The 24,891-nt window shown below is 48.3% G+C and overlaps 1 protein-coding gene across 1 annotated transcript in view; it reads right to left on the bottom strand.

Moving 5' to 3' along the window:
• TAGLN2 (transgelin 2) overlaps positions 1–24,891 on the bottom strand; it is a 28,387-nt gene that overhangs the window by 2,674 nt on the left and 822 nt on the right. Inside the window, exons 2-4 of the mRNA XM_079957666.1 lie at positions 3,755–3,994; positions 2,565–2,739; positions 687–789 (exon numbers count right to left, since the gene is read on the bottom strand). Coding sequence (XP_079813792.1) covers positions 687–789; positions 2,565–2,739; positions 3,755–3,934 — 458 coding nt within the window. The 5' untranslated portion in view covers positions 3,935–3,994. The remainder of the gene's footprint in view (positions 1–686; positions 790–2,564; positions 2,740–3,754; positions 3,995–24,891) is intronic.

Here is a 24,891-nt window from a genome sequence, read left to right as displayed (position 1 = left end):
TGTAGTTCAAAAACAGCTGGAGGCCCAAGGTTGGGAAACACTGGTCTAGAGGACCACAAGGTCATCACCTGTGCAGCAGCAGACTCCGAGCCGCCAGCTGAAGTGCAATGGATAAATGACATTATGCAGCCGTGTATTGGGAAGTTTTAAAATGTTTTTAATGTGCAGCAGCAGCCTCTCATCTCCTGCCATTGTCACTCAACCTTCCTCTTCTCACAGTAGCTAAATGGGAATAATACTGGCTTACCCAACAAGGTTGTCCCAGTGATGACTGAATACAGTGGTACCTTGGTTGTCGAATGGCTTGGATCCCGAACAAATCGGCTCCCAAACGCTACAAACCTGGAAGTTAAGCATTCCGGTTTCTGAACATTTTTCGGAAGCCGAACGTCCGACGCGGCTTCTGATTGAGTGCAGGAAGCTCCTGCAGCCAATCGGAAGCCACGCCTTGGTTTTCGGGAGTAAAATGGACTCCTGGAACGGATTAACTTCAACAACCAAGGTACCACTGTAATGTTACAGAGTGCTTTTTGGAAGCATTATAATGCAACTACTTTTGGGATTGTTACAGAACAACCCTACGGTGAACAGTGATTTTCTTCCCTTATTCCATGCCTTACAAATTTGAACCCAATATGGAGTTAGTACACACACACACACACACACCCTCTTGCCACAGCACTTACTTAGGAAACCAGTTGGGGTCCCCAACGAAGAGGCCGTCTCCTTTAGAGACCGCCAAGCCTCCCAAGTTCATCAAGGTTCTCTGCACGCTGGCCATGTGTTTAGCTGTGGGTTGGAAGAATTCAGAAGTTGATCAAATATATGCACCATGTCCAACCTTAACACCATTCTCAAGATCAAGCAGGAGCCCTCTGCTCTTTTACAGTCTGGCAGAGACCCTAAAGGGCTGAAGCCAAGGACTGCAAAAGGCCACTCCCTTTTACAAGTTAGGCAAGGCGATCTTGCATCGTTTCCCCCTAATTTTTTTCCTGTTTCGGCTCACCATCACCAGGAAGCAGCAACAGTTACACAAAAAGCTGCTTTCCAAGAAGGGTGAAACCACCAAGTCCAGCGCAGTCTGCTCAGCACAAACTGGCAGCAGCTCTCTAGGGCAGGGGGAGTTTTTCCACACTACTTTCTACCCAAGGCCCTTTTGATTGGAGATGGCTGGGAATTAATCCTGGGTAAAGAAAGAGTCTGGGACGTGGGTGGCGCTGTGGGTTAAACCACAGAGCCTGGGACTTGCCGATCAGAAGGTCGGCGGTTCAAATCCCCGTGACGGGATGAGCCCCCGTTGCTCGGTCCCTGCTCCTGCCAACCTAGCAGTTTGAAAGCACGTCAAAGTGCAAGTAGATAAATAGGTACCGCTCTGGCGGGAAGGTAAATGACATTTCTGTGTGCTGCTCTGGTTTGCCAGAAGCGGCTTAGTCATGCTGGCCACATGACCCGGAAGCTGCATGCCGGCTCCCTTGGCCAATAAAGCGAGATGAGCACTGCAACCCCAGAGTCGGTCACGACTGGACCTAATGGTCAGGGGTCCTCTTTACCCTTTATTAGAAAATAAGAATAGCCCAATGTGGCCCATCTAGTCCAGTATACAATTCTCCGCGCTTGTTATTCCCAGCAACTGGTATTCCCACTACACTCCTTTACCTTTACCTAAAGCAAGAGGCAGTGTAATGTAGTGGCTAGAGTTTTGGACTAGGCAGACCTGGGTTCAAATCCCCACTTAGCAAAGAAGTTCACTGGGAGACCTCTTAGTCTCACAGCCTACCTCACAGGGTTGTTGTGAGGATAAAATGGAGGGGGGGGGAACAATCTACACAACCTTGAGCTCCTTGGAGGAAAGGTGAGATAGAAATGTTGCTAAGTAAAAGCACTCTGCCAAACACCAAACAGGCCATTAAGAATCCACCCTCATCCCGCAATGCAGGTTAGGCAAAAATGGAAGCTCTGATCTTAACTTCTCCAAACGGCCAGGAGCTTATTTTATAAAGTGGACCGATTTGACAGAGATCTGCGTTGTTTTTAAAAGTTGTGCCAAAAGAGACACTTCCTTGGCCTTGCTCCTGTTTTTCTGCCCTCGACCCTTTAGAAATGGAGAATTCAATGATCCAGATACCAGCTCAAATCAGAAATGTCATTTCCAAGCAGAATGCCAGCCCCCCAAGTCAAAGTGGTGAGGCGACTTCATGCCTGCCCTTTACTTGCTGAAAAAAGCAATCTAGGTTTCTTTTCCTTTCCATCCCTAATTGCCAAGAGGGAATGGGGAGACTTTCCTGGAGACTGCAGCTGTGGGAGGGAGCATTAACACTGCAGAGCCCTGATGCGCTCTTCTGGAAGACTGCCGCCCCATAGCAGGCAGGCTTTGAGGGACAGCCTTCAACCCTAACTGCAGTCAGGGAGGAGTTGGGCAAGGCTAGGCTCGGGGAGGCTGGGAGCCACGTGAGGTGGCCTATGGGCTCCCCACACCTGCCTTAGACCACACGTGGTTTCCCCTTAGAGATGCTCCCTCTGCCCTCCCCTCCTTCTCCCTGCCCTCCGCCGCAAATACTTTGTACCTTCCCAGAGGTCCACCGTCTGGAATATGTCTGTGGCCTGGATGCCATACTGCTCGGCTGCACGCAGGAACTGAGAAATCTGCTCCATCTGCTTGAAAGCCATACTAGAACTCTGGATCTTCGCCACCAGCTTCTGTCCCTTGGGGCAAAGGCTGTTGATGAGGTGGCATAACACCTAATCAGGGGCCAGGAAGAAAATGGAGTCTGTTATTATTAATTATAATAAATTATTATTATTATTATTATTATTATTATTATTATTATTATTATTTATACCATGTCCATCTGGGCAGTTCCACTCTGGGCAGTTCCCAACAGAATATTAGAAACACAACAAAACATCAAACATTAAAAACTTCCCTAAACAGGGCTGCCCTTCAGACATTTTCTAAAAGTCAGATCGTAGTTTATTTCCTTGACATCTGATGGGAGGGCGTTCCACAGGGCAGGCGCCACCACTGAGAAGGCCCTCTGCCTGATTCCCTGTAACCTCACTTCTCGCAGTGAGGGAACCACCAGAAGGCCCTCGCCGCTGGACCTCAGTGTCCGGGCTGAATGATGGGGGTGGAGTTGCTCCTTCAGGTATACTGGACCGCAGCTGTTTAGGGCTTCAAAGGTCTAACACTCTGAGTCAGTGTTAGAAACTCGGATAAATAAGCTAGGCACCAAATGGTTCCTTAAACCAGGGTTACTGCTGCCAAAACGAAATGTTCAGCTGTCATTTTGGGGCCAGGAAGCTCGGAAGTTGTATTTTTCAATACAACCTTTCGGTTCCTGAAATTCATTCCGATTGTGTGCAGATAAAATATATCAGGCAGAATTCTAAAGGGCATGTTGCGAGTGTTGTGAAAGCAGTCAAGATCCAAGGATCCCCAGGCAGGCACCTCCAGATGGTGGAGCTGTCAGATGCCATCCTGGCACCACTTGGCCGCATAGCTAGATGCAAAATGTGCCTGGCGAATTTCGAACGCTGCTCTGAGCGGCAGCACTAGGCTCCAGTTAGTAGATCTTGTACGAAATGGAATAGACCAGGCAAACCTGAAGCTTGACTGCTCTAGCCCATGGGAGCTCACACCAATGAATACCTGCACCCTCTCCTTAAAGGCACTGCATGACTTAGATTGCCTTTTTGTAACGACAGAGGGACCCCAAACCTTCTAGGCTGAACGAAGCCACACCAAACTCCTTACCGTTCCATCTTTCAGCCACTCTTGGAAGTTCTTCTTGCCTGGCTGGGGCTGCCCGACTTCCGGCCCACACTGGGCAACGATCCACTGGATTAAAATCTGCTCCAGTTCGTCGTCATACTGCTTGTCGATCTTGTTCTGAACCTCCCTGCTGAGTCCGTAAGCGGGGCCTCTGTTTGCCATGGCGGCTGTGTGGGGGTTTTGTGTACCTCGGAAGGCTAGATAGAGCAAAGACACACAGACCTAAAGAGAGAGAATCATAGAATCATAGATCTGTAGTGCTGGAAGGGAACATGAGGGAGGAACATCAGCCTGGCTCTCCAGGAAACCTCAGGAGCACATGCTGAATTTGAACTCCCAAAAATACCATGGGTACCATGTTGCTGCCTCCTTTTTTTGTTGAAATTTTAACGTTACAGAGAAATGTGTATGCTGAAGGTTCTTACAAATAACTCGGTTTGTTTGAAGTGCTTTTTTTGGCAGACAGCTAAGTTCTACTTAAGAGTAGACCCACTGAAATTAATGAGCCCAGGTTGGTCACGCTGATTAATTCCAGTGGGCTAACTCTGAGTAAGATTAACATCAGGGTACAACTTATAGTACTCATTTTTCTCTAGACTTTAAGAGGTTTTTAGAAAAAAAATATAAAGACAAAAGCGAAAGCTTGAAATAAAAATTGTTTCTTTAAAAAGAAAAAAATCAAAAGTATTTTATTAAACTTCAAGGCAATATAATCCTATCATAACCAGAAAGATAGAGACTTTTCTGAAATAATATAAACGCAACAGACAAAAAGTCAGGGGAGAATCTTTCTCTTATGAAACTGGCACTAACCCTCTAATGTCTCAGCCAAGGACCTGCTTTCAGTTGGAGAAGACCGTGATCTCATATCTGTATCTGAGCTGCAGCCCCATGCAATAAATTGGAGTGTGTGTGTGTGTGTGTGTGTGTGTGCGCGCGCGCGCGCTGCTTTTCACTTCCAGAACGCTTGCATGTAAATGCCTGCCTGGACACACTCTGTGATGTACGGCTTGTGCTAATTACCCATTATAGGTGTTTTTTAGAAACTGCCCTTCCCAGGAACGCACTGCACCAGTGGAGGAGCAAGTAGGATGGGCTGCTGCATAACAAGCAGAGCAGGCGGTAGTGAGCATTTAGCAAACTACACAGGAATTCTCAGGCCGTGTTCCTTGGCCCAGAGATGGTTAGGTGGAGACAAAAGAGTGGTGGCCCTTCCCAAACGCATCCTAGCGCAGCTCCTGTTCCAGCCATTTTTTTTAACACTGACACAAGCCAGCTAAGTCTTCAACCAACCCCGGTTGCCTCTTATCATTCTGGTAAGGCAAATCAGGTAGGTTGGTTTTTAAAAAAAACAAACACACACAGACACACAGACACACACACACACGAAGAATGTGGCTTTACAAGAACCTTAAGCATCCCTAGACAAGGGTTTGCAGGAATGGAATAGAAGACTGCAACAGCCCTGGCACCCACAAGTCGTTGGGTTGCTAGAAAAGCCAGAAAAAAGGTTTAAGTATGCCAGACCATGAAAACAACCCACAAAACATAATGATATAAAGAGGAGCTTGCTGGATCAGACATGTGGCCCATCGAGTCCAGCATTCTGTTCTTGCAGTGGCCCACCAGATGCCCGGGGTGGAAAACCCAAAAGCAGGACCTCTGAGTACAAGAGCCCGTTCTCCCCTCTTGCGGTTTCCAGCAAGGAGCATTCAGAAGAATTGTGACTGTGCAGGCAGAGCGCAGAGCCATCATGCTCAAAACAGGAAGCTCAGCAAGCAAACTGGCACCGGCAGGAAGGAAGGAGGCAGCGGATGACCCAGGTAACTGCAGAATGGAGAAGCGTTTCCATAGGAAGGGCAAAGGAACCTGCCTTATACCCGAGCCTATTGAGCTCAGAAATGAGATTTGCAGCAGCCTCCCAGGATTTCAGACAAAGGACGTCCTTAGCCCTACCTGTGGACGCCAAAGATGGAACCTTATGCATGCAAAGCAGGCACTCTATGACTGAGCTACGGCTCTTCCCTTAAAAAATAAATATTCCAGTCCTTGTGGCTTTAAATAAAGGCCTGCTTTAAATAGGAACACGGAGTCTGCTTTAAACCAAGCAGTGTTAGGCTCCTTGGACAAAGGTTGCGGTTGCCAAAGCGGAATGTCTAGTTGCCCTTTTTTCAGCCAGGCGGCTCTAAACTCTTCTTTTTCAAATGACGGGTTTCTCAGTTAAACATCTGGCTAGTTCAGCCATGAGCCTAGGTTAAGAATTTTGAGAACTTAAAGAATGAAAGTCTCTTGATCCAGGACCAGTCCACATATAAATTGGCCTAATCCGACCTCTTTTTCTTAATGGCGACTGCTCCTGCTCAGGCTGCACAGCCGAAGCATTTTGGTTCCTGAAATTCATTCTGATTGTGCAGATAGAAGTATAACTGGTAGAATTCTATAGGATGTGTTGTTAGTGTGTGTAAACAGTCCAGATCCAAGGATCCTCAGGCATGCACCTCCAGCTGGTGGAGATGTAAGGCATCACCCTGGCACCTTCACTTGGTCGATAGCCTGGTGCAAAATGCACCTGGCAAATTTTGAACACTGATGCCAAACCAGATCATTGGTCCATCTAGTTCAGTATTGTCCACACTGATTGGCAGCAGCTCTCCAGGATTTCAGACATGAGTCTCTCCCAGCTGAACCTGGGACTTTTGGTATGCATGGCAGATACTCTATGGTCCACCATTGCGGATTAGCAATGCCAGCTCCTGCATACCTCAATAAATCCCTGGAGAGCACACACACAGGCCCTTTATAAACCATTACAGCACCCAGCCCAAAGGCTATATTGTTTTGCAAGAGGAGGGGGAGAATGGCAGTTGTATGGGGGCGGAGGCGATTAAATCCCTTCTCCTGGGGCTTTGGAGAGTTCCCTTTCAAGGGATGCTGTTTTACAAGTAGGTGGGGAATCTCTGCTTGCTCAGAGGCCAGGCTCACCCGTCAGCCTTTGCCTGCAGGGCAGGATCTGTGCCAAGATGCAAAGCAAGGGCAAGGCCTGAGTGGTTAGATCAGGCTTGTAAACAGACAACTCGCCTGGGGTGATGAGAAGTTGCTTTCAAGTGATCAGAGAGAACATGTTAAAAGAAAACACACACCAAAACCCCAACCTGCAACTCCCCCTGCCTCCTATTGTGTCACAAATTCCCATGTCTTGCCGTTGTTTTTTTTATATGCACTATCCAAACTAGGAACAAGGGAAACGGTCTGAGAGAAAGTCAAGCTATTGATCCATCTAGCGTATTATGGTCCACAGTGACTAGCAGTGGGGATCGAACCCAGAACCTTCCGCATGCAAAGCAAATGCTCTGTCCCTGAGCTACAGCATCTTCTTCCCCATATTCAAGTGATCTGAAGTGCTGCCACACAGAAGATGGGAGCAAGCTTGTTTTCTGCTGCTCCAGAGGGGAGGACCCAAACCAACGAATCAGGTTGCAAGAAAGCGGATTCCAATTACAGTCATATCTCGGGTTGAAGTAGCTTCGGGATAAGCATTTTCGGGTTGTGCTCCACGGCGACCCAGAAGTAACAGAGCGCATTACTTCCAGGTTTCGCCGCTCGCGCATGCGCAGACGCTCAAAATGTCGTCAAGCGCATGCGCAGAAGCGGCAAATCGCAACCCGGATGCAAACGGGGCTCCGGAACAGATCCCGTTCGCATCCAGAGGTACCAGAGGTAAATATCAGCAAGAATTTTCTGACAGTAAGAGCTGCTTGACTGTGGAATGGACTCCCTTGAGAGGCGGCGGACTCTCGTTCATTCTGCAGCCAGCTATCCCAACAATTATTATTTTTAAATAAGAGAGCGTGTGCAGGCCTTTTTGAGTATACGGTAACTGAGCCTGCAAGTTTCGATTCAGGAAAGAGCAAGAACACTTTGAAAAGAACACTGGGCCAGAAGCTTCATTTTGCAAGAAAACCCAAGATCGACTGGGGAGGTGGGTAGTCAGAACAGAAGCCTCCTTCCAGGAACAGCGCCCTGAAAATGGGAACGGCTGTTCTGCCAAGGAGCCAGTTTTACACTCCAGCAGATTCTCACAGGCCTCCCTGCCTCAAATACCCCAGCAGTTCTCAAAAGCTTACAGAACCACCCACCGTAGCCCATTGTCCGACCCTCTCCAGACAACACTGCCAGCCATTGTCTCTTGCTCTCTCCAGACCCTCCGTGCCCCCCACCCGCCACAGTCTGGGAAACTGGGGTGGGGGAGGAGAGAAACGCCCCCCCCCCCAGCTGCTCTGCAGGAGGCCTGAAATTTGGAGCCAGCCACAAGCTGGCCAAGGAGGAGCGCCTGGGGCCTTCTCAAACCACACTGGGCTGACAGTACATCTTAGGGGCTGCCAAGTTTTTAAACACGTGGAACCTCAGGCCTCTGAGCATGTGCAGTGTGCCTCCCCCCAAACCCTCATTTTTAAAAAAGGAGTGGCAAGGTCACTCTCAGTGCTGGTTCTTTTTTATTAAAAAAAATTATCCCTCAAAATAAGAGCATATACAGTGGCACCTCGGGTTTCGAACGTAATCTGTTCCAGAAGACTGTTTGACTTCCGAAATGTTCGAAAACTGAGGTGCAAAGGGCGGTCTGCAAATTTAATTGAGAAAATTGAGAAACACTCAGCGGAAGCCGTCCGATTTCTGAGGAGCATTCAAAAACCGAAGGATTTACTTCTGGGTTTTTGGCGCTTGAAAACCAAAAGGTTCAAACATTCAAAAACTGAGGTACTGCTATATATGGTTCATCCCACACTATCACCCCGTTGCATTTCATCCTCGCAACAGCCCTGTGAGCGAGGAACGAAGCTCAAACCCGCAACTCAAACCACTTTGCTACTGTGGTTCTGAGGTAAGCAGAATTGTGGAGTTGGACGGGGTCATCTAGCCCAACCCTCTACAATGCATAAATGTTTTTGTATTGGAGGCAATCTTAACACCGTTAGGCCATCTTGCTTGGCACTGTCTGCCTCAGGCCCAAGGACGGGACATGACCCCCCAGGGCTTCTTTATCTGACCCTGCTCCCAAAGCCAGGCCTCTCATAGAATTGCCAGGTTGGAAGGGGGCACCAAGGGTCATCTAGTCCAACCCCCATGTAATGCAGCCTTTGAGTGCTTTGTCTTTGGAACTGTGATAGGGCCTCTTGCTTGCCAGATTGGAGAATCGAGAAGCATGTGTTCCATGTGTGCAGAATCCTCTTGATTTCTGTGGGTTGGGATCCATGGGCGTGTTCACATCACTGCCTTACGAGTGCTGTGAAGCTGCTGTTTTCTTAGTGTGTTTCACAGGGCTTCTGCCCCCCACAAAGCCCAAGCTGTTCAGATCAGCATAGCTTCAGTAGTGTCAGATTTGCTTCTGCTAGTGTCCACACCAGCAAGCGCTGGGACGCCTTTACCCCTATATGCAGAGGTGTCCACACCTGAGCTAGAGCTGAACTAGAAACGGCTTAAGGACTCAAACTGGAGGGAAGATGGTTTGAAAAACATCTTAAGCAGTAGCATTTTACACAGGGTACACACGCATTTCAGATAACGGTTGTGTGAAGGCGGGATTAAAACCTCAGCACTAGGAATGCAGTAAATGGAGAGTGGATAGGAGCCTGAGTCTACAGTCCTAGTCTACTCTGCAAAGAGGTAAGACTCTCATGGAACACAAGGCTAGTGAAGCCAGGTGAAACTAATGGCTATGGGCTACTGCAACAAAATACGGTTCCCCCAAACCCATTTCACAGAAAGCCTGAAGTGGTGGGAGTTAGAGACAGTGGAAAGTTTTAAATAGAGGTCGGGTGGCTGTCTGTCAGGGATTCTTTAGTTGCGACTCCTGCACTGCAGGGGGTTGGACTAGAGGATCTTTGGGGGTGCCCTTCCAACACTGCAGTTCCACGACGAGAAAAACACAGAGCAGGCTGCAATTCTATGCGTACTTACGTAGGAGGAAGCCTCAACACACTCAGCCAGACTTGCTTCCAGAAGCACAATAATATTAAGGAAGTTTTAAGCAAATTCGCCTCGAGCCCCCAAACTCCACCAGGAGGCAGCGTTCAAGGACCCATCAATTCAGGGAAAAAAAGGGGAGGGGAGTTATGAAACAGGATTAAACCGAAAGGTCACAGATTCCTCCTCTTCACACACTCAAGACTGAAGCCAGGCTTTCCATACTGATGTGAATCTCTCTCCCTGGCACCTTCTAATGCCCCCCAAAGTCTTCTAGGAAATAAAACAACTCTCCCCCACCTCACTCCCCCACTTTTGAACACTTGTTGGGGAAGTCTGAGACCTGAACTGATTTCTATTTTTAAAAACAGTTATATAAACAGGAGGGTTGTTTTTTGTAAAAAAAGGAAAACAGGGAGAGGTTGAGTAGTATCACAACGAAAGTTATGTGCAACATCTTAAATCACTGGATTCTCTCATTTTCTCAGAGGCAAAAGCAAAGGGCAAAGAAATGTATATAATTTGCCTTTGCACGACAGGCCAGATTCTGTATACATTCACACAGCCCTTTCTATCCTTTCTTCCCACAAGGAAGAGGCATTATCAGCTTGCAAAGACATATTTCAGCCAGGCGAAAACACTCAAAAGAGGTGCAAAGCAGGGTTTGTGAGGAGTCCTGAGGGCCACCTTTGGCCCCCAGGCTGAGGCTTCCCCATTCCTGGAATTAAGACTCTGCTAGAATTTACCCATAATCCATCAGGGTTTTGCACCATGGATAGATGCACTGAGAGTTAGGTATGATGTGAAGGATCAAAGTGGGACAGGTACAACACCCTTGCAAGGTAGGCCGGTATTCTTGTCATCCCATATTAGATGTGTGTGTAGGTGGACTGCACTTAAAGATTCAGGGAAAGAGAATAAACTTCTCCGTTTATTCTTCGAGCCCTTTCACTAGTGCTACAAGCAGGCACACTGGGGCCTCATCAACAAACCCTTGAAGTCTGTTCAAACCAATTAAATAAGTACACACTGCTTTGTTCAGATCAAATCTGAATTCAGGTGTTCAAATTCATTTTGCCCAACACTATATTAGGTGACTGGGCCCGCAAAGTGTGTTGTCACAAGACACTGCCCTTCATCCAAAGATCACAGGGCGGCTCACAACATAAAAATTCTAAAATGAGAACACAAAACACATAATAAAATAAAAGCAAGAACAAACCAATAAACCCCCTTCCAATATTTTAAAGGCCATAGAACAGTTGTGTCCAAAGTCCATTTTGGGGAACTAATCTGGCCTGCTGGCAGTATATATCCTGGGGTAAAACCCTAAAAAAAGTTCAGCAACTTCAATCCTAAAAAAAGCTCAACCACCTTGGGGTAAAATTGTAAAAAAGCTCAACAACATTGGTTGGCCCTCACACCTGTTCACGTCATCAAATCTGGCCCTTTTTGAAAAAAGTTTGGGTACCCCTGCCACAGAATGTTCAGCAGCCAAAGGTTATATAGAAACATTTTTGCCTGGCGCCTAAAAAAAGATATGTAATGAAGGTGCCAGGGAAGCTTCCCTGGGGAGAGCATTCCACAAATGGGGAGCCACCGCCGAAAAGGCCCGTTCTCGTGTTGCCACCCTTGGAACCTCCTTCAGAAGAGGCACATATGGAGAGAGGTGGTCCGTAGCCAAATAAGGCTTTATGTTGAAGTCAAGAGGGAGGGAGAAAGCAGCAAATCGCAGGTGTTGTGGACAGAGTCTGGATTATTATTCAATTTGTTGCCCACCCTTCACCATGCAGTCCCAGGAATGGAGAGGATAGAGGGGTGCAACTCAGCTTGCAGAAGAGGGCTTTGCATGGTGTTAGACAGAGTTAAAGACTCCCAGGCTGTCCCCGTATCTTTAACTTCAGCTGACCTGTCGTGGTTTAGACTGATACTCAGGTTGCATCCTTTTTTCTTTTTTTTTTTACACAACCTCCTCCTCCTCCCACTTCTATCCTGGACCTCAAAATTAGAGATTATCTTTAACTATGAGAGAACAAGCATGGCTGCCTTCTTCTTCTCCAGACTAGTACTAGAAACCTTTTTTTCTATCCAACTAATGCAGATCCTACCACAAACAACAGCATCTCTGTGCATGGTTGCAACAAGTCTACCCTCTAACCAAAATTCACTAGGTTAAATGCTGCTCGCTACCTACTTAAAGGGGTTTCAATAGGGAATTGGACCCTGCGAGCCCATTAGAAGGGGGCTTAACCCTTTGCCCTCCACTGCAGCCCTGTAGCCCCCCCAGCCTACGCCTGCAATTTGCATTGCCAAAAAGAGTAGATGCATAATGGTTGGGAGTGTGCAAGAGGCAGTTAAGGAATGCACATTTGTCCAAGGCCCTCTTCACAGACAGATTCCATGTATGCTACTGCCCAGCTCAATTTAACCCTGGCATACATTGTCTAAAGCTCATCTCAGTCCTTGGTGCGCATCTGTGTTCAGGCCATGTACTGTGTGTCTGTTTGGTGCTTCTATTAAGGAAGCCCATGGAGGCTTTCCACTGAACAAGTTCTCAGCCCCAGCCTAGAAGGCAAGGGAAACAAAGCTGAGCAAGAGAGAGAGAGCGAGAGAGCGAGAGAGAGCGCTCCCCATCTGATCATCATCTGCAGGCAATTTCCCTTCAGCCCAAGCGATCAGGAAAAAAGTGTCTGGGTGGCGCTGTGGGTTAAACCACAGAGCCTAGGGCTTGCCGATCAGAAGGTCGGCGGTTCGAATCCCCGTGACGGGGTGAGCTCCCGTTGCTCGGTCCCTGCTCCTGCCAACCTAGCAGTTCGAAAGCATGTCAAAGTGCAAGTAGACAAATAGGTACCACTCCAGCGGGAAGGTAAACGGCGTTTCCGTGCGCTGCTCTGGTTCGCCAGAAGCGGCTTAGTCATGCTGGCCACATGACCCGGAAGCTGTACGCTGGCTCCCTCGGCCAATAAAGCGAGATGAGCGGCCGCAACCCCAGAGTTGGCCACAACTGGACCTAATGGTCAGGGGTCCCTTTACCTTTACCAAGTGCCAGGTTTGCCTGCCCTTTTGCAGCAACCATTTGCCAAGCAGAGGGCAATGCAGGGTCATGCAGCGGAGGAAAAAGAGTGCCAGAATGCTCAAAGATCAGACTCAATCATCTAGAGAGTGCAGAGAGGCCCCACCGGATTTCAGAGCGGAAGCCACCCTAGAAGAGGCAGGCACAGGGCCAAGTTACCAGTAGCAATCAGGAAGCAAAGGAGGTTTCAGATAGGGACAATTCCTAGAACCGGCAAGGCATTGCGGGGAGGGAGAGGAGACTCTCAAGGCTTTTCCTGCAGTTAACCTACAGCAGAGACCACTCTGGAGCCAGATCAAGTGTGCGAGCAAGAACAACGTTTAGGAAAGAAACAGGAAACCCTTTCTCCTTCCCAGCCATTAAGAAGGGGAAAGGAGGAAAAGGGGGGGGGTCAACCTGGGGACAGGTCTGTATGCCAAGCAGGCTGTGTCGCTCTAGCCATTATACTGCCCATAGCTCAGGAGTGCAGAACCAGTGGCTCCCAAATGCTGCTGTACTATAACTCCCATCAGCCCTAGCAAGCATGGCCTATGGGAATTGTAGTTCAGCAACATGTGTAGGGCCAGAAGTTTCCCACACAACTGGTGTAGATTTTTTTAAAAAGCCTATGTGCCTAATTCAGAGGTGGGGAACCTCAGGCCGGGGGTCCAGTGCATCCCCCCAGGCCACTCTGTCTGGCCCTTGGAAGGCCACATTTCATGGCCTGTGCTCCAGCGCTTTTGCAAAAGGTGAAAATGTTTTAGTTGCCCAGGCTTAAAATAAAAAATTGCTACCACTTTCTGTTGCTGGTTTAACATCACTATACCTCAGGTTACATACGCTTCTGGTTACAGACTTTGCTAACCCAGAAATAGTGCTTCAGGTTAAGAACTTTGCTTTAGGATGAGAACAGAAATCGTGCTCTGGCGGTGCGGCGGCAGCAGGAAACCCCGTTAGCTAAAGTGGTGCTTCAGGTTAAGAACAGTTTCAGGTTAAGAACGGACCTCCAGAACAATTTAAGTTCTTAACCCGAGGTACCACTGTACAGTACTTTAAAGGTTTTAGTTAGTGCTTTTTTCTGAGGGGATGCAGGGGTACGCATACCCATGATGGGGGCCTTTTGTCCATTTACTGTATTTATTTTTCCCAATTTGAACTATAAAGTGGTGATTTTCTTCAGCCAAAATAAACATTTTTTTAAAAGAAAAAAAGCACTGGTTTTAATTTATTCCTGTTCTTTGTTAATGAGATGATGGTGCTAGAGAAACGCTGTAGATATCTGGACCACTTGAGTTGACCAACCAGGCTGTGCAAGGTAGACAAGGATTTGCATGCGCCAGTACTTTTAGGGACTTATCCATAAACCTGCTATAAAGCTACTGTTTGCTTCTGCAGGCAGCCTGCAATCCATGAAGGCAGCTGCCCCATGGAGGCTGGTCCACAAGGGCAAACAGTGTGCTGACCCACCAACCGGTCTGCCTTCTTTCTTACAACCAATCAGGAGCTGCCTCTGTCTGTCACTGGCTCTGGCTTCTCCTATCCTTGGTCTCCCTCCTGCCTTCCGCCCCACCAGCCAACCTCTGTAGATGCCAGCCCACGACTTCCATACACACTGCCCAGGCTTGCGCCCGGAGAAGTCACTTTGGTGCTGCCAAGGCAGCAAAAACAATGCAGCCGTTATAAGTTACCAGTCTCTGCAGCCACAGCAGGCGCCGTGATTCCCCAGCGGTTTGACTTCACCCCTAGAGGCACACTCCATTGTCTCTTGAGACAGATGGATACCAACAACCGTGAGCCAAGGGGAACAGTTTTGCTCTAGAGCAGAGGGCGGGTGATCTTGATTCTAGGGGCCAAATGCAGCCCCCAGGTATCTCTCTATCTCTTGGGACTTTCTCCAGACTACCCCCCTCTTTACCCCCCCACTCTCCTGCCAGGCCACACTGTCCTGCAATGGCTCATTTGGAACACACCTCTCATTTTCTGAAATACAGGGGGTTACCTGAATGCTGGTAAGAGTTAAAGAGCTAGTCTAGTTCTTAGAGCACCAGACAAGGACCAGGCAAGTCTAGGTTTCAAATCCCCACACGACCCTGAAACTCGCTGGGTGCCCCTCACTGTCTCTCAGCCTAAGCTACCTCGAAGGGTTGTTGTGAGGGGAGAACGGTGTGCTGGACCAACTTGAGCTCCTTGGAGGAAACATGGAAGATAAGTAGAATAAAGGAAACTGTCAGAACCCCCTGCCAGGTTCATGTTCAAATGCACAGATTTAGATGTTAAAAAGTCTAATCCAGGGTAGGTCAGCCAAGGAAGAGTCTATTACGAGAGAGAGAGAGAGAGAGAGAGAGAGAGAGAGAGAACGAACCTCCTCCCCAAATCCTTTGGGGCATCTGGATGAAGCACAAAGGCTGCAGCTGCTGACGTTTTATTGGGCAGTTACACTTATGTAGATCCACCATTCAGTCTCAATTGCGGCTGCCCATAAAACTCTCCCAGCCTCCGATCTCTGCCTGTCATTATGGCTCGTAAATAGGTTGCTGCAAGGCCTTCCTTCCTTTTCAAATAGATGTTCCAAGCCAGTAAAGCTACAGTTTGGTTCAAGCCTGCTCCATTTCAGCGGCACAGTCCAAGATAATATATAAATATATATTGGCCCCAGAAGCAGCTGAGGAAGGAAAGGTCTGTCCCTGCTCTGGCTCCAGATGGGGTGTCCTGCAGCAGCCACAAGCTGCCCCCCTGCAGTATAATATTGCAACCCCAGTTTTCCCTGCCCTGATACGGTGACACATGAGAGAGGCAGGGATGGATGCATCATGCAGACAGCGCCTCTTCCAGGTGAAAGAGCCCACTGAAAACACCCTGGCAAACCACCTCTCCATTTCAGGTTTTGAAGCCAACAGTCAGCCTCCGCCCCAGCTGTTTATTCCGTTCATCCATTTGAATAATAAAGACGGGGCCTTTCTCAGCCCAGTCCAAGACTCCGGGACTTGAACCTGGAACCTTCTGAGCACCAAGCACAGGCTAGCAACACCAAGCTATGGGCCTTCAGCCTTGCTTGGAATTTGCTGACCACACTAAACCGTCCTTTACCCATCAGCCCGACAGACACCAAGCAAGCCTGGACATGCTAAATCTGAATGATGCCAGGGGCCTCCTAGTCTCAGACTGTTGCTTATTATCTGGCAGCGCCAGCTCTGTAGGAAAAGAAGCTGGGTTTTGTGGGAAGATGTGCCAGGTAAGGGAGATTGTGGCAACAGGGAAAAAAGTGCAAGAGTCATTTAAGGCTGTGAGTTGTGAGACTCACAACTGTGGCAGGATTCTTTGTGGTGGCACTAGTCCAGGTTTTTAACCAATGAACTGGCGAGGGGTTAAAAAAACCACCTTTGGTTAATATATAGCCACCCTAAGGGCTTCAAGTTACACTGAAAAGCAGCTTATTTTTAAGGTAAACACAGCCCTGTGAACAGCAAGGTGGAGGAGATTTGCTGCTGTGCTCTGGTCAGGTCCAGCTTACAGATCCATCTATTAAGCAACTGTTGACATCTGAGTGTGCCTGTACCCAAAAAGTGTGAACCCTTTGACAAGGCATTTGCCAGCCTCTGTTTTCACAGCTGTGAAATGGGTGAAAAACTGGGGCCAGTTTAACTGACAGAGCAGAGACACCGCAAAGGAACTCTAACTAAGGCAGGTGATGCCGACCAATCCTGCCATAATGTGCTTTCAAAACAAATGTCTCAGCAGCACTTTAACACTGAAATCGCTGAATAACAGGCTTCTGAAAGAAAAAGAGGATTTGATGGAAGTCTTATCATATCTTTTCCTTTCCAATATGGATACTTCCCAGCCAGGACAGTTAAACATCTGATGGGAGAGACTTTCTCTGAATTAAAATATCTTATAAAACCAGAAGAAGCTTGGCTTTGCTGTGTGTTTAGAGTGGAAAAAATTATTTTACCCATCCTCTGAGTTACCCAGGAGGAAAGGTTCAGCGTTGGAACATCTGCCTTTGCTTGCAGAAGGCCTTGGGTTCAATCCTTGGCATCTCCAATTTGGGTTGGGAAAGACTTCCTGCAGGAGATGCTGAAGAGACTCTGCCAGTCCGTGTGGACAATGTCAGTCCTTGGCCTGACTCAGTGCCAGGCAGATCCCACTGTTGCTAAAGCCAGCACAATTTATCACACTAACACAACAGACAGGCTCCTGAGGACGGCCTTAATTTTAATCTGCACACTAGCATTCCTTTTCCACCCACGAATGTCTCCTGGCACACTGTCTCACGTTCCCGACTCTGCCAGTTTGGGTTTTTCTCCCCGAGGTAAGAAAAGAGCATCTTCTTCCAGCCTCCCCCACGCCTCATTACGTACTCAAAGGCTCTCAAACATCCTGCAAGGTCCGCTGACACAAAACCCATTTCACGGGTCCTTAAAAGGATGTAGAGGCCATGGCTGGCCCTGGTCACGCCACCTGAGAGGCCTTAGACCCAAGGGCTATATGTGGCCCTCCATGCTTCTCCATCTGGCCCCTGAGGCTCTCCCCAGCTCACATGTCGTTTCCCCAGGGCAGACCCCTCCCTGCCCCACCTTCGTACATTCCTCAAAGGTTTGGGCCTGGTTGGAAATCTGTCCCTGAACTCTGACAATGGCAGAGGAAAGAGAGACAAATGTGTGTGAAGGGCTCAGAACAGGCCTACTGAGGAAATTTAAAATCTGCATTCAGCATCCCACCTGCTTTTGCCTCTGGCCCTGCTCACGACTGTCATGTGGCCCTTGGAAGCAGTGTCAGAAATTAGCCAGGTGCATTTTGCTACTGGTACAGGTCTAAACTGCAACCATGTAGATCTCTGAATTCCAGGCTGGTGACTGACGTCTCCATCTCCACTTTCGTGATTTTATTTCTTTAACATATAAAGCAGTATAGAAATGAAATGAAGAATTAAAATAATAGCAAATCTCACTGGAACAAAATAAATGGTGCCTAGACATTCTAAGGAATGCAGGCTGGAGAAAACCCATGGGGAATCATCAGGCTAGGGCACATTGGAGAACCACAGAGCCAGGGTGGTGTAGTGGTTAGAGCACCAGACTAGGACCTGGGAGACCAGGGTTCGAATTCCCAAGCTGCCATGAATCTCACTGGGTGACCTTGGACCAATTTCACTGAGGAAGGGGAAGAATGATGTATGCCACCTTGAGTTCCTTGTAGAAAAAGGTAGGGTGTAAATGCATTAATTATTATTTTTACACTCCAGCCACTCTGGGCAGCTTCCAGCACATATAAGAATGATAAATAAAATTCTGCATTTTTTTTTTTTAAGGTGCAGGATTGTGCTTCATTCCTCCGTTGCCGTTTAACAGCGCAAGCTTCCCGAAGGATGAAGAGAGGAGATAGCCTGGGGAGTCAGGGGTATTTGAACATTTTATTAGCCTGTGTTTCCTCCTCTTTCTTTTCCCCCTTCATGAACCTGGCCTAGCCCCAGCTGCCGGAGGAGTAAGAAGATCTCTTTTCGCCCGCATTCCAAGTAACAGCTACTTTTCCCTTTTATGTGCAAGAGGCGAGGGAAGTGGCAGTTCTCAAAAGCGTGCCGCAGCCAACACCCCGGCTCACCCCGTCTCTCGCCTCCTCTTCCAGTACAGCTTTTTCTGAAGCCACAGTAGCCCTTGCCAAAAAAGGCACATTTTTTCTCTCTGCAAAAGTAGGGAGGGCAGTGGAAGATGGCCAAAGTCAGGAGCTGCAGCTTATGGGGTCCCGGGTGTGTGTGAAAAACAAACAAACACTTTCCTCATATTTATACAAGGCACTGTTGTAGCAATACAAACTTTTCCTTGCACTCTCGGTCCCGTAAGGCCTAATTTGGGTGGAAGAGGCCACAGACAGGCTCAGCCAGTCTCATACAGGCCTATTCCTCCAGCGTCTTTGTGCTCCCACCCCCACGACCCCCACCAGGCCTCAGGCAACCAGCCAGGTGTCTGTGGGAAGTTCACAAGCAGGGCAGCAAGAAAGCCGTGGCCTTCCCCTGCAGCTGCTCTCTGGCATTCAGGGGTAGACTGCTCTTGAGTACAGAGGCTCAGCTGCCGACAGGTCTAATCAGGGGCATCTTAACCTGCCCCCAACCCCCAGATGTTGAACTGCAATTCTAGTTGTCATGGACAGCAGTCAGGGTTGCAGTGTCAGAAACTCAGATAGGTAAGCTAATCCCTAAATGGGTTGATGGGAGTTGTAGTGGAGGAACATCTACCCAGAGGGGACCCAGATTAGCTATTGATGAGATCAGCTACCAAGAATGCTCCTTAGTTTGATCCACCTGGGATCATCATGCAAATCCAGCCTTGCGATCCCCTCGATCAGGGATCTGCCACACAGGGAAGGCTTTCACTGGTGCTGTAGATTTCAAGCTTTCATTTTCTTTTTTACAAATGGTCCTTAACGCTCCTAGAAAGGAAGTCATAGGGTAAAACGTTCAGGTACTTTCCAAGCGGTTTCCAAAATGAGAGAGAGTGGTACAAATATCTTGTATATGTTTTTCCTGGTAACGAGGATGCTGGCTGTTGTGTGTGCATGTCTGTAAAATCAATACTGTGAGTTCTCCACAGTCAGGACCAGCAGGACACAGCTGGCACCCCATGGTAAAAGCACAAGGCTGTCGGAAGAAGCTCTCTCTTTTAATCGGCACTATTTCATGCTCCCCCTCCCCGCCACCATCGCCAACTATTTTGTGACCAATGCCTCTTAGCAATACCTCAAAATTCAAACCCCATAGTAGCATAGCCATCTGCAGGTCTGTCTTGAGTCGCTGGAAGCCCCCCCCCCCAAAGTTCAGGATGGACAAAATCGTCCGGAGCATGTGCTGGGTAGATGTGCAAGCATGTTCTTCACGCTAGAGATCCAGGGTGCTTCCAGACTGTCTCTATTTTCAGGCGGGGTTCAAATCACACACCAACAAATTCAAGTTGTGCAAGTAATTGATTTGGCACAACAAAACTGCTTAACCCAACTTTTAAAAACAGACTTTTTTTCAATAAAGGAGACAGGGAAACGCACTGGAAAATGGGACACGAACAAGCAAATTGACGCAATTGAAAGCTCGCCAAGAACAAACCATAATGAATGCTCAATATATAGCCGATATTTACTAACCTCCCCACAAAATTTGCGCAAACAAATCAGAGGGAATGCTCAGCAAACAGGTCACCTGGAAGCAACCCAGTTCTTTACACTTGCTCAGGAGCACTGCCTGGGTTTAGAAAAGTTTACTTTGCCCATACTTTGCACACATGTGTACCTAGGAGGCAAGGAATTTGTTCCACTTGCCAACACCTCGAGTAAGGGCTCTGCAGTGGTCATTTCCACCTGTTTAGTTGCTGTTAGAATCTAAAAGGCACCAGATTAAAACTCCACCTTGGCAACAATAATGGAGTGCGGACGGGGCGGGGGTGGGGGGTGGAATTGAGATTCTCTAGGACCTACACACCCTCCAAGGCAGCAAAGTCAGTTAAACGTTTATTTAAGAAAAGAAAGCCAGGATTTGTGTCTGAGCCACACCTTTTTCCACAACAAACCAAACCAAACCGCTGATCCTGGAAAGACGACAGATAACACACGCAGAGCTTGCGGCTCCTGGCTTCCTCTGCTGCAGACAAGTTTAATTATTTTAATCAAGCTCTAGTCATATTTTAATTTAGTAGAATTAAAAAAAAATGCTGACCTGCTAGTGACATGGGAAAGGGAGCTTCCCCATTTGCATTGAAGGTAATAAGGAGAGGTGCCTAATAAACATGGGATCCCTGAATTCAGGCCTCTGCCATTTCACAACAAGGCCTCACAAGGCCTGCTCTCAGCCACCCCTCCCGTCTCCATTTCTGGAGGTGGACTCAGCCGCTCCACCAATTCCAGGAAGTAGCAATCAAGTTAGCTAATTCCCTTCCTCACTCTCCAGAAGCGATAAGCAGAGGCTCAGGTTGTACATTCCAAAGCAGAGGTAGGAAACCTCAAGCCTCCAATTTTCGTGCACCTGGAATGCAGGCAAAGTAAAGCTCACACCTGTTGCCCACCCACCACATGCATGCCTGCCCCCCCCCCCCGCCCACATTTGCTGGCTCTGGTATACCAGGCAGTATTAAATGCTTCACTGCCCCATCAGGTGGTGGTGATGGTGTTAGGGAGCAGTAGTCCTTGTGAACAGACAAGCGCATGCACATATCACTGCGAACCAAGAAATGGCACAAAAGGGGGCAAAAACGGCCTTAAAAATAGCATGAAATGGCAAAAATTATACCTCGCAATCCCAGAAGCCTTTGCAGCAACCTTTGAGTCCTGTGGAGAGTTGGGAGTTTGAGCAAGGGGGCTTGGAGGGAGCGACCATGGTGGGATTTGGTGGATCTTTGGTTTTTTAAAATGTTTTTTTTTTAGGGTTTCCAGAGGTTTAGAGGGTGTTTGCAGGCTTTTCCAATGGTGTTCCCAATATATGCGATTTCATTTAAAACATACAGTTGCTCAGAAATCAGCCCCCACGTAAATGGGGAGTTGCCTGTTATGTAGAAATCTAACACCAGAGATAAAGTTCGGCCTCACAGCCTCTCCACCACACAGGAAGTGCTGCCACCATCTGTGGAGGCTGCAATGCAGCGGCAGGTGGTACAGCCCAGGCAGAGATTTACTGCTTGATTGATTTATGCCATCAGCAACTCAGCCTGTCAAGGGCTGTGCTTTTTAGGCTGTGTTCAACACGCCGCCGCCCCAACACACACCTCAACCAGGCAACTGCTAACCACAGCAACATAGGCCAATGTGCAAGACACAGGCATACGCACCCATGTTAAAAGGCGAGTTAATAAATCACACACGCACCCAGCTGTGTCAATCATCCGTTTCCATCCTTGTGGTCACCTGTATGGATCACTGGACAGCTGGGTTTGAGTGCCACCTGCCATTTCAAGATTCCCCACAATGCCCTGGGAATAGCACTACTACCTAGCAGGGCATTGTGGGTATCCAAGCTCATTGCCAACCACCAAGACCCTCGACAGGGAAGCCCACCTAGGGAAGAGCCCTCTGCCCACCCGAGACGCTCTGCCAAAGGCCTCTTCAGACCCAAAGCCAGCCTTGATCTGCATGACTACAAGTGATTTTAGATGAAGCTCAGGCTCCAGAACCTGAAGGAAAACACCTGAAGGGAATCCGCAACCCAACCTTGAAGCAAGAAGCATTATCAGGCACATTCCAGCCAGCAAAAATATTCAGGGCCTTGTGAGGGGCATGGCCTGGGGTGAATGCCAAGGGCTCGATAGAGAAGCTTTGAGGGCCACCACTGGCCCCTCGGCCCAAGGCTCCCCACCCCTGGTTTATAACTTCCTGGGCCCAAGGCTCCCATTGCAGAATTGACCCAAGTCTAACAAAGGAAGCTGTGTGTGTACTGGAGGAGAGAAGGCAGGCAAGAAAGAGGGCAGTTTCCTTTTGCTTAAAATTAAAACGGGTCCTATCCCTTATTATCAGGGTGTTCCACACCCATTTCAAACAATGAAGCATCAATTACCAGCTCTATATGTGTGCCAATTGCTTGCATAGCTTTGGGAGACAATGGGGGTGTAGCTGAAAGCAGGCAGCTTCCAGGTCATGGAGGTTTATGGTGTAAGTTAGCCCAGAGCTTATTTTGGGGTGCAGGGGTGTGCCAACTCCAGTTCCTTATTCAGGCTGCACAAAACAAGGAGCCGACTTCAGCCTCAATGTCGGCATATCAAAGACTACAAAAGTCAGGGCACCTAGAACATTCAATATGCATCTGGAGTTTTATATCTCTCTTCCAGCACCCAAAGCAATTCTGACCTGTCTTATCAGGTTGTCAGCAGTATCCACATTACAGACACAAAACCAGGTTTGCTTCCCAGGTGAGACACAGAGCTGTAGCTGTTCCCAAATGAAAATATACCGGGGGAGTTCTACACGGGTCTGCTGCATCCACACATTACTTTTGCCTTTCAACATCTGAAAGTGTGCCAAGGGCCTTGCAAGTTTTTAAGGCAGAGGCAAGCCCTGAACACTTTTTGAAATGTTGTTAATCAGATCAAGATTCCACCTAACTCACTGCTGGCTACGCAGCAGTCACTCTCCAGGGCCACAGGGCTAAACGACTTCTCCCTTATTATCTGCTGCTGATCTGTGAAAAAGACATGTCAGAATTCAAAACTGGGGTCATCCGCATGCAAAACAGGAGAGTCACCTTTGGGCCACACCCCCATCCTGCTTACCCTGTATTTGGGAGGGTCACAGAATCAAAGAGTTGGGAGGGACCCCTAGGATCATCTAGTCCAACCCCCTGCAATGCAGAAATCTCAACTAAGGCATCCATGACAGCAGCCAACATGTAACTGTTGCTGGACTCCGTGGTTCCTCTTAGCCCTGACCATTGGCCCTGCTAGCTGGGGCTGATGAGAGTTGGAATCAAACAACTTCCAGAGGGGCATAGCCTCCCCATGATATGAAAGGTTCATGAGTTAGGGCCTATGCCAGTGCCTAGCAATCCAGGATACACTGGGCCTTGCAATGGAGGCTCTATTGTGGGTCAAAACCCATGAAAACAATATTCATGGACAAGGCTGGGCTTCAATTGTATGAAAGATACTTCACTCTCCTAAAACCACCTAGTGAGCATGGGGCAAAGAGAGAGTTTTGAAAAGGCAAGGTTCCCTGATCTCAAGCTCATCCTCAGCCACAGTGCTATACCAATGCCATAACCGAGCAGCTGCTGCCACCGTTGCTCTCTCCTGTGGCAAGGAGTTCCACAAGGTAACAATGGAACCCACACATGCCTTTCTGCCCACCTTGTTATCTCCCACTAGAAAAGTAACTAGACTTCCGTTTTGTGACCACAGCCCTGGGGCGGCTGAAATCCTTCCCTAAGGAGTCATCATCAGGGAAACTCAGTCCTTTCTTGCGTAGACTGGAAGCGGGCTCAGAAGAAAACTTCTCTGCCCCCCCCCCCCAGTTTCGTCATCCCTACATTCCTCGACCTCCGTCAGAGATCAGTCGAGGACGTGCCTCAGTTGAAAGAAGCAAAAGACAGTCTGCAAGGAGACATTGCCAAATTGTCTCATTTCCAGGAGAGGGTCTGCTCAGTGATGCGGTTCAAATTCCTCTCTCTCCCCCCTCCTCCTTCCCCCCCCCCCTGCATAAATAGAGACAATTACTCATTCAGACCTCATTACTCAAAAGCAGTTGCACAGAGTTAGGAAACCACATTCCCCCTCCGCCTGCTCTATCCCATTGATAACAGATTTTGGCGCGGGTGAGGCAGGCCCCACTGAAAAACCCAGTAGAGAGAGATACCCAAAATTGGAAGGGAGATGTAGCAAATTGGGCTGGGGGGGGGGAGTTGCAAAGAAGCGCCAAAGAGGGGTGAAAGTACGCTCAGGAGAAACTTTATCCAACAAGTTAAAAACTCCAAAATAAAATTGTACACGCAGTCCTACATACAGTCAGTAGCAAGCCCTGTTGCTTTCAGCGGGGCTGGCTCCCAAGTTCGGGCACCGATCCCAGCCAAGCCTACTCACAAATTAAGTCCCACTGAATTCAAATGGGCTTGCTCCCAGGCAAGAAGAGTTAAGGCTGCAGTTTAAGTGTGCCTAGGATTTAAGTGTAGCTTAGTCTGGATGAACGCTCTTGTCCTAAACATATTTCTTTTGGATTAAATTTTGTCAGGTGCACACACACAAACACGTGTGTAGGAGTATCTAAAGACACGTACAGCTGCAATAGCTCAGTGGGTAGAGCACGAGGCTCACAATCTCAGGGTTCTGAGTTCAAGTACTGCATTGGCCAAAATATCCCTGCATTGCAGGGGGGCTGGACTAGATACCCACAGGGTTCCTTCCAACTCTACAATTCTATGACATCACTTTCAAGCAAGTAGACTAAGGGTCACAGCCACCTAGTTTCTGGTGTTACGGCAGTGAATACCTATAATCCGGTTGATGAAGCAAAGGAGCCTAGCTGAGGTGACATCATCCCGCAACGCACATGTTCGCACAGGCCGGCGTTTAGATGCGGGGCAAGGCAAATCAAAGCGCCTTGAAAGATGCCTTAGATGCTGTCCACCTAGCTCAGTATTGTCTACACT

The sequence above is a fragment of the Podarcis cretensis genome (assembly GCF_951804945.1).
Source record: "Podarcis cretensis genome assembly, chromosome: 16".
NCBI classification, from domain to species: domain Eukaryota; kingdom Metazoa; phylum Chordata; class Lepidosauria; order Squamata; family Lacertidae; genus Podarcis; species Podarcis cretensis.
Note: the sequence above shows the minus strand (reverse complement) of the source record. Positions and strands in the feature narration are given on the sequence as shown.